Raw genomic sequence first — 9,564 nt, 5'->3', positions numbered from 1 at the left:
AATCAAAATTTGTCTGTGAATTACACTTCAAAAAATAGAACGTAAGTTAGAGGAGAGAGAAAGAGAGAGAGAGAGAAGAGTGAACGACATTTAATAGTAAAATGTCGTGTACATTGTGTTGGTTATTTAAAGTTATATTTTCGCACATGCTTTAAAGGAGGTTGTGTAATACATTCTTGATATTTTACATAAGAAAATGTCCACATTGGTGCAAATTGGGCATTGGATAGAAGTCTGATGTGTCCAAATTGGCCATTGTTTTACAGCTAAGGGTTTGTTTGATTTGGCGGGAGGAGCACGGTGCAGGCAACGACATCGAATCGCGGCTGTTTGGTTCGGTAGGAGGATCGTAGCGGAACACCGTTTTGGCGAAACGTGAGCCGAGGGTCAAACCCCTCGGCCTGCGTTCGAGCGAGCATCTTTACCTGTGTTAGCCCTCCACATTCGACGACACCTAAACCTAAGTCCTTTCCCCTCTATTCGATGCCCGAAACTTCGCGCTCCTCTCGACGAAGCCATCCTAGTCCCTCCTCTACTGTTCGACACCCAAAACCCTCGTCCCTCTATTGTTCGAAGAAGCCTTTGACGCCTGAAACCCTCGCAAGTCCATTGTTTGATTTGATGGGGAGAGAATGAGGGGGAAGGTTAGGCGTTGTTGTAATTTATTGTTGCTAGCTAGGCAAGGTTTATGTTTAGTCAATTTCTAGTTTCTCTTTCCATGAACCTTGTAGCAGTTTTTTTTATGTCTATTGCATTGTTTGATGAACGTTGAATCTGTCTTGGTGAGAAATAAACTATTAATGTTACGTTTGTTAGCTGTAAGGCGATTATCGGCTATTTGTTTAAATGGTAACTTAGTTATCTTTATTTCTATTTGTAGAATATAATGCAACATTCACTACTTAAATATGGCCGAATCAGACCTAAAATACAATGGAGTAATGGATTTAATATTAATAGAAATATAAGAAAATAGGGTGATTATGGTAGTATGTAACTTTCTTTTAAAGTATTGGAAATTGTCTGATGATTAAGGATCATTGTCCATTTTCGTGGCCAAATACTTATAGATAGAAATATGCAAGTCCCCTTTATAATCACATATGATCCTGGGATGTTTGCTAATGAGATGTTTGCTAATGGCCTAATTAAGCTGATGGAAAATAACAATAATTTTTATTAGTTTGGGGAGGGGTAGATAAATTCAAATTCTGCATAGTTCATGAGGGCTTTTGCTCCTATTTATGCTCCTTTTATATACAAATAATAGTGTTTTTTGTTTTTTTAGCAATATTGATACCCACTGTTAAGTGAGGTGTATATCTAAATTTTTGTAATGATATGTAGTGGACTTTGCTTTTGAATTATTAAATATATATCTATAACATTTCTATTACAAATAATATTACTACATAGGGTCAGGATGATCGTTTTTCCAAAAACAGCTGACACACAATTGCAACAAACAACTAACTAGCTTTCCCACAGCAGCTTCTTGTGACAGCTAAACTGCAGCTGAAATGCTGACAAGATGCATCTGCCTCAAACAGATCCTGAATTAGCAAGAGGAGTGACAACTCAATTTGGAACAAGCAAAATTAGAATTTATGTGAGACAACTCAAGAAGTTTCACTAGGTAGTTTTGTAACTTGATGGAAAGATGGCTAAACATTAATGATTATACCATTATGATTAATGGGCAAACTCATGATTTCTTCAAAGCCAGCAAAGGGATTAAACAAGAAGATCCACTCTCCCAAACAATATTCATCCATAGCTTTTGACTACTTATCCAAACTTTTTAATCAGGCACACCAACAACACAGCTATATCAGATACAGTCACGGATCTACTAGTCTTATAAGCCACTTAACCTATGCAGATGATGTTATTATATTCACTAATGCAAGCAAACGTGCGATGAAGAGATCCTATACTCTCCTAAAGCCTTCCAAAAAAGTGTCTGCTATGATGATTAATAAACATAAATTGGGTTGTGAGGCATTTACATGCACACCATGCAATTTTTTTGTATTTACATATCGAAAAACCTAAAGAATCATATTTACAAGCATACCATTCAAATCCATAATATCACGTCAAAAAAATCACCATCACCATCAAAATAAGGCCGCGGAAAATTAAGGTCATTTACATACATAACACACAATTCTTATGTATTTACATAGTTAATGCATGTCATTCAAATTCTTCATATCATTTAAAAAAAAAATCACTATCTATAACTTTTCATGCATTGATTTATTACACCGAAGTGTAATAAGTGTAATTAGATGTGTAAAAACATAAGAATTGTGTAGTATTCACCCATAATTTAGAAGAAATATTACATACGAACGAAGTAGGTAAGATGCGAATTTGGTGTCATTCACCACAATATCATCACAATACCACCAATCCACACATATTTTATCCGCACGTAATATTTCCTCCATGGTCTAACAACAACCATAATTACCGTTTGATTCTCTCATTCAAAATGATCTTTTTCAGACTTTCTGAAGAGTCGCTTGTAAGTGTGTATTAAAGGAAGCTGCAAGCAGAAAACAAAGTTGATATATATTGAAAGAGAAATTTACATAAATACCACACAATTCTTATGTATTTACATACTAAACACCTAAAATTTGATATTTACACTTCTAACACCTTGGTGTCATAAATATATGCATGAAAAAGGTGTATTTCGCTTCTAAAATTGTAGCGATTGTGGCATCTATAATAAAGATTTGAGTGATATGCATGTAAATATGAATGTCTAGGGGTTCGATATGTAAATACACAAAAATTGTGTGGTATGAATGTAAATTTATGAGAAACATAAATTCTGATTAATTGAACAAAATAAAGAGAAGGCATAGTTAACCATGATATCAAAAGAACAAAAAAGTGAGAAATAAAAGGGGCATTTACATACATACCACAAAATTCATACATATTTACATATATAATACATCAACTTTTATATAAAATGCCATTTATACTAACTTTTTAAAAGTAAAATTCATGTTTATGCATTCATCTCTAGCAACAAAGTGGTATAAACATAAATATCAAACTTTAGGTGTTCGATAAGTAAATCCATAAGAATTGTGGGGTATGAATGTAAATTTCCCAAAATAAAAAAATACAAACCAACAAGCTTGAACATATTAATTCTGAAGCACCAGCAAAGCGTTAAAAAGGGAGTCAATTTTGGACCAATAAGGCAACATATAAGTATTTCGACTAGAAAGAAAACAATTTTTGGAAGATTTACATACATACCACACAATTACTATGTATTTACATATTAAACACCTAAATGTTGATATTTTTTTTTACATTTATAGCATTTTGCCCATGCATGAAATCATGTATTTCGTTTCTCAAAAGTTGGTAATACAAGAAAAATCAAACTTTGTGTTAGATGTGTAAATATATAGGAATTGTGGGGCATGTGTGTAAATGCCATAAAAAAATTTTATGTTGCAAAAGCATGGTCCTAAAAAAGCCTTGATTTGGCCATAAAAGAGAGAGAGAGAGAGCTTAATCACCTGACATGATCATATAATGCACTCATCTCAACACAAAGCCAACAAATTGAACAAATTGTGCAGATAGAGAGAGGGAGAGAGAGAGAGAGCGTCTGAGACAACAAAAACACTAAGAATTTACACAAATGTGGCAAATAATCTAGGGGCATTTACATTCACAACACACAATTCTTATGTATTTACATATCTCACACCTAAACTTTCATATTTACACACAGTCTTAAAATATTTAATAACACATAAAAAAATAGCACAATTACCCACTTTCTAATAATAAAATGCACATTTTCATCCATATGTTTGAAGCACTAAATTGCTATGTAAGAAAATATGAAAATTTAGGTGTTGGATATGTAAATAGATGAGCACTGTGCATTGATCTGCACAAACAAAGCAAAGCCATGAGATTGTAGCTAGAAAAGATAGCAAGTCATCAAAATCCTAATAGAAGATTGGGACATTTACATTCATAGCGCACAATTCTAATGTATTCGTATATCTCACACCTAAACATTCACATTTACATACAATACTCAAATCTTTAATATCACATCAAAAATAGTACTATTACAGTTTTCTAAAAGTTAAATACACATTTTCATGCACAGGTTTAACAAAGCACTACCTATGAAAATACGAAAGCTTAGGTGTGAGATATGTACACCGAAGCACTATCTATGAAAATACGAAAGCTTAGGTGTGAGATATGTAAATACATGAGAATTGTGTGATAAGTGCGTAAATTTCCCTATAATCTATAAAAACAAAGAAAGGCCATGATATTGAAGCAAGAAAAGGTAGAAGTCATCACAATCCTAAAAGAATTGGGTCATTTACATACATAGCACACAATTCTAATTTATTCACATATCTCGCACATAAACTTTCATATTTACACGTATAGCAACCAAATCTTTAATATCACATGAAAAATAGCACCATTGCCACTATTTAAAAGTGAAATACATCTTTTCATAAGCAGGTTTAAAGCACCAAAGCAATAAATATGAAATTTTAGGTGTGAGACACATAAATACATAAGAATTGAGTGCTAGTTATGCAAATATCTCACTAATATATACAAACAAAGTTAAAGTCATGAGATTGTAGCTAGAAAAGGTAGAAGTCATCAAAATCCTAATAGAAAATGGGGGCATTTACATGCATAGCGCACAATTCTGATGTATTTACATATCCTAAACCTAAACTTTCATATTTATACACCACTCAAATCTTTAATATCACAATAAAATAGCAGCATTACCACTTTCTAAATGTGAAATACATAATTTCATGCACAGTTTTGAAGCGCCGAAGTGCAATGTATGTAAATATGAAAGCCTTGTTGTGAGATATGTAAATACATAAAAAATGTGTGCTAGATATGTAAATTTCCGTAGAAAATACATATAAGCCAAGTAAAATTGAAGACCATGAAATGCAGCAAAGCAAGGCAAGCTCAAGCCAATTAACATACAACAGCAACAAAGGGAGCCTACCATTCACAGGAGCTATCCCATAAGTTGTAATCTCAGCCTAACATTACATAAAAGACTAAATAATAGACAATGGGAAGAGAGGTGCATTCCAAGAAAAATTTAAAAAAAATACAAGGACATAAAGGAAAAAAAACATGAGTCTAAAACTAATATAGAAATTTATTCTCTAGACTAAGTGGAAGAGGTAGAACCAGGTCCATTCAGCATCTTCTCCACCTTCTGAAGAAGGCCCTGCATCTCACCAACCAGATTATCCCTAGCCTCCGGCTTCAACCCATCGGATGAAGAACCAGCAATGTTGACCGGAGACGAAGAAGAAGAAGCGAGAGTAGAAATCATCGTTTCTAAGCTTTTTCTTATGTATGGAAGTGGAGGCTTAAGAACTGTGGACTTTAGATCGGTACTCTGTTGCGAAGGAGATATGGAGGAGACGAGTTCGTGATTCGTCTGTGAAGGATTGATGAGGTTTTCGGACAAGTAATGGAGTCGATAGGTGGCGACGGAACCAAAGGGGCCAGCTTTATCTTTAAATGCATTTTCCGCATCCGAGGCTTTCGCAAACACGACACGTGCAGAGTTTGATTCTTCAAACAACTCAACACCGGTGTCGATCAAATTGCCATACTTGGTATATGAGGTGATGAGATCTTCGATGGAAGGAAGAGCAATGCCAGAATGGAAGGTCAGCTGAAGAGCCGCCTGTCTTCCATAAAGAGGATCAGCCTTCTTCACCTTCCGCCTTCCAATCTTCGATTTTGGGGGACCGGCACCCGTATCACCCTTTTTCCTGGGACTTGACTTAGCTCCTCCAACAAATTTTGTTTTTTTAACAACCAAATTTTGGAAGTTTTTGCTATTAGCAGCATCTTCCTTACTTCTAATCTTCTTCTCATTCGTCAAAATTGGTTTTTGAGAATTTATAGCAACATCCTTGCGATTCCTCACCTTTTTTTCTGAGCCACCTTCATTAAAACTGCTTACAATTTGCAGATCAGCGTTCACCACCGCTTCGCCGTTGGCATCATTCTTCGATCTTTTTGTACCTCGTCCAGGTTTGCTCTCACTCGAACCACCATCTACGTCGTGGAGATTGAAACCAGCTAGAACTCCCTTACTGATTCCATCATTCATCTTCTTCTTCTTCCTGCTAGGCTTCTGTTTCTCTTCGCCTTCATTCAAAGCAGGTGTTTCCTGGCTGGTGCCATTCTTATTGTTTCCAGTCCTTCGTTCTGCTTCGCCTCCATCAAAAGTATCTTCAACTTGTAAATCAAGATTGAGGGAAACTCCATGGCCTCTCCCATCGTTTGATATCTTTTTCCTTCTAGGCCTTTTTTTCTCCAAACTATGACTCTTCTTTCGTTTAGAATCCGAATCATTACCCTGAATGGTTTCATTCTTGCGAATCCTCTTAGGTTCTTCGAAATCAAACTTAATTTCCTGATCAGCTACACGCTTGCTATTACTTTTCCGCTGTTTAAGATCCAAGCTAGTTTCCTTGTGAGCTCCATGCTTGTTATTCCTATCGTCGTGCTCGTGTTTTCTGGCATCATCGACACCATCTTCAGTTTTAGCTATAGATTCACACACCAGTTCCTTGTAATCTTCGATCTCATCACCTCCGGAGTACTCAGATTTTCTATACACAGCAAAGAAGTATTTGATAACTTCGGCGGTCCTATGGCCTTTTAAATGAAGAGGATCCTTTGCTGCAGCAACGAATTCAGAAAAGAACTCGAGCATCGGCATCCTTTCAATTTTCACCAAATAGCTATTTTTATCATCTTCTTCTTCACTGTGATCAGGAAAGTTTGCAGCTTTTCGAGACTTCTCCTCCGAATTCTTCGGTAATGTGGCCAAAAACTTACCCACCTCTTTCAAATTCGTATATGGAGGCGAAAGATACTTACTTTTCTTCCTCTCCCTTCTACCTGAGCTAGAGCCAATCTCTTCTTCTGCCGTTAAAACTTCCAACTTTCCCTTACTCTTCCACCTTGTAGACCTCAAAATCCTCTCCGCCGCCGCCGTCGCCTCCTTCTCCTCTTCGTCCTCATCCATCTCTAATGCATCCAAAGCCACCTCCATTACCGGCTTTCGTGCGCTCCTCCTCATCCTCCTCTTCGATGCCCCTACAACCAAGCCCCCGTCTTCTTCATCCTTTCCGCCAACCATTTCCACGGGCAACGCATCAAGATCAATTTTATCCACCAAATCCTCAATCCCTCGTCGCCGGCGAAATTCCAACGACTCTCCCTGCATCGAACCTCTTCCAAAAGCGAACACCCAACTCTTCAACTGGAGAATCTCAATCGAATGCACCACGAAAACATCCCTCGCCGCATCTATTATCCAATCCATAAACTCCATTGGCGAAATATTAGCAATAGGAACCTCATTGCTACCTAATTCTAGTGTCGGCTTCGGCCGGGCTTCAACCGGGACACAATGGCAGGTCATCTCCAGCACCAGACTCCCCTCAATCCCCTTCATACAGCTTTCAAAAGCACGCAAAAAACTATTGGAGCTGCTCTGCTTAGACATTTCGTCAAACACCTTGAGGAAAGGTTTCAGCTGCTTGGGTTCGCACCAGGCTAAAGTATCGCAGTCTCCAAAATAGGAGACGAGAACAGAATCCTGCTTCTTCTCCGGCGAGACGAGCGCCGGCCACCATAACGGACCTTTGACTTTCGCCCAAACGAAGTCGCCGGCGACGAACGAAGCATCCCTAACAGCATTGTTGGAGCTTTGCACTAGGGTTTCAGCCCCAAGATCGGAGCTTTCGGTGGGGATCGGATCGGTGGTTAGTGTTTCCGGAGGCGCAAGATCATCCATTTATGTTCGACGGAGGAAGGAGGGGAGACGGGGCAGGGGCGCGGAGTGAAAAAAACAGTGGTATAATGGGGAAAGTGAAGAAAAAAGGATTGGGAGGGTGTGGGAGACAGCAAATTACCTGAAAGAAGGGATTTTTTCGGAAAATTTGATCGTTATCTTTGCGCCAGCGGTGAGGGCTGGAGTGAGAGCGGAGCAGGAGAGTGAAGCAAATGGAGAAGAGAAGAAGGCAGCACCGAGAAATTACGCGAGCGAGCTGAAGAAGTTGTGCAGGTGCAAAAATCCCATACATGTTCTTCGATGAAATTATTATATGTGCGGACAAGGGCAGTTCGATTTGCTTTGCGATTGGTGTATTTTTTTTTATTCATGGGTGAGCTTTATTTGTTGGCAGAATCCTGGGCGTTGATGGTAGCTTGAAGCCGTTAGATTCACCTTAATAGTCGTGTTTTTTTTTATGATGGTTTTTAGAGGTGAGTTAATGGATGAGATCTCGGCTCACCAAATCCTGTCAAGCACTCATCAACACAATAAAGACCAAGTGGTTTTATCAAATTTCAGTTCAATTTTAATTTAAATAATATGTATTTATTACATATATGAAATGGCAAACTTTCAATTATATATATCAAAGTGAAAGACTTTAATCTTATCTCGAAAGAATATGAAACCCCATACTAAACTTTGTTTCTCCTCTCTGATCTTATGCGCAGAAAAGTAAATCTTTAGTCCCTTCCTTTCCTTCTTAAGTTGAAGATCTAGTCGTCTTCCCATTTCCTTGAAATGAAGTCGATACTAGAGCAAGTTGGGATGGCAACAGCGTGATCAAGACATACAAAAACCTCTGAAAAAGTGTCATTTCTCTCTTCTTGACACATTGAGAGGTGCTAGTTGGGAAGGCATCGACGGGATTGTGGCATACAAAGACCTCTTAAAGGGTCATCTCTCTTCTTCTCATGCTCAGCTCTACACGAGCTAGTTGGGAAGGCAATGATGTGGTCGCGACATACAAAGATCTCTTAAAGTGCCATCTTTCTCGTCCATACGCTCTGCTCCGCTCTTACCTAAAAGCATTAAAGAATGCAATCGTCGTATTTCTTCCCCCTCTCTCTTATAAATCCCGATTTACTGAACCCTGGATTTAAGTAAACATACAGAAAAAATGGGATATAGGTGTTACGAAAGAGATACAGCAATCATACAAAGCTTGAGACCACTGCGAATCATCAAAATAGCAATAATCATTTTGATCGTAATGCTGGTAATTATTATCCTGCGGATAAATACTAAAATTTGTAATAGCAATATAAGAGTTTACATTGAAGATCAAATATTTAGTAAGCTTACTAATATAAAGATATTAGTCACTTGAATGTAGTCTGTGCTCAAAGTGATTGAAAGAGATTCATTGGCCATTTGGATTTTACATTAACAGGGAAAGATATGTTGGGAGAAGATTTCATTCCTGCATTTAAGGAAACTGAGGTCATGTTTCTCCCGTAGCATTTGAATATACTATAGAGCATCTTTTGGACAAAACTAATGGATTTAAAAAATACTAATCCTTCTCTTTCCTCAAGTATTTATGTACAATCATAATGCATTAGTGTGTATTCTTAAGAGTAGTACGTCTTGATGTGTGTTCTTGAGAGTAGTGTGCACTTCTTAAGATCTCAAAACTT

The 9,564-nt window shown here is 37.5% G+C and overlaps 1 protein-coding gene across 1 annotated transcript; it reads right to left on the bottom strand.

Annotated features, from left to right (window-relative positions):
- Window positions 1–4,996: 4,996 nt before the first annotated feature.
- On the bottom strand, window positions 4,997–8,148 carry LOC110019660. The gene has a single exon (XM_020717421.1). It carries the CDS (start codon window positions 7,883–7,885, stop codon window positions 5,228–5,230), a length of 2,658 nt encoding a protein of 885 aa, XP_020573080.1. The 5' UTR covers window positions 7,886–8,148; the 3' UTR covers window positions 4,997–5,227.
- Between the last annotated feature and the right edge of the window lie 1,416 nt (window positions 8,149–9,564).

This window comes from Phalaenopsis equestris, unplaced genomic scaffold, assembly GCF_001263595.1.
Source record: "Phalaenopsis equestris unplaced genomic scaffold, ASM126359v1 Scaffold000067, whole genome shotgun sequence".
Taxonomy (NCBI): Eukaryota; Viridiplantae; Streptophyta; class Magnoliopsida; order Asparagales; family Orchidaceae; genus Phalaenopsis; species Phalaenopsis equestris.
The sequence above is the reverse complement of the archived record's forward strand: the minus strand, read 5'-3'. Positions and strand labels throughout refer to the sequence as shown.

What these genes read in the sequence shown, in the direction of transcription:
- LOC110019660 (XM_020717421.1), bottom strand. Translation starts at nt 7,885, where the DNA reads ATGGATGATCTTGCGCCTCCGGAAACACTAACCACCGATCCGATCCCC.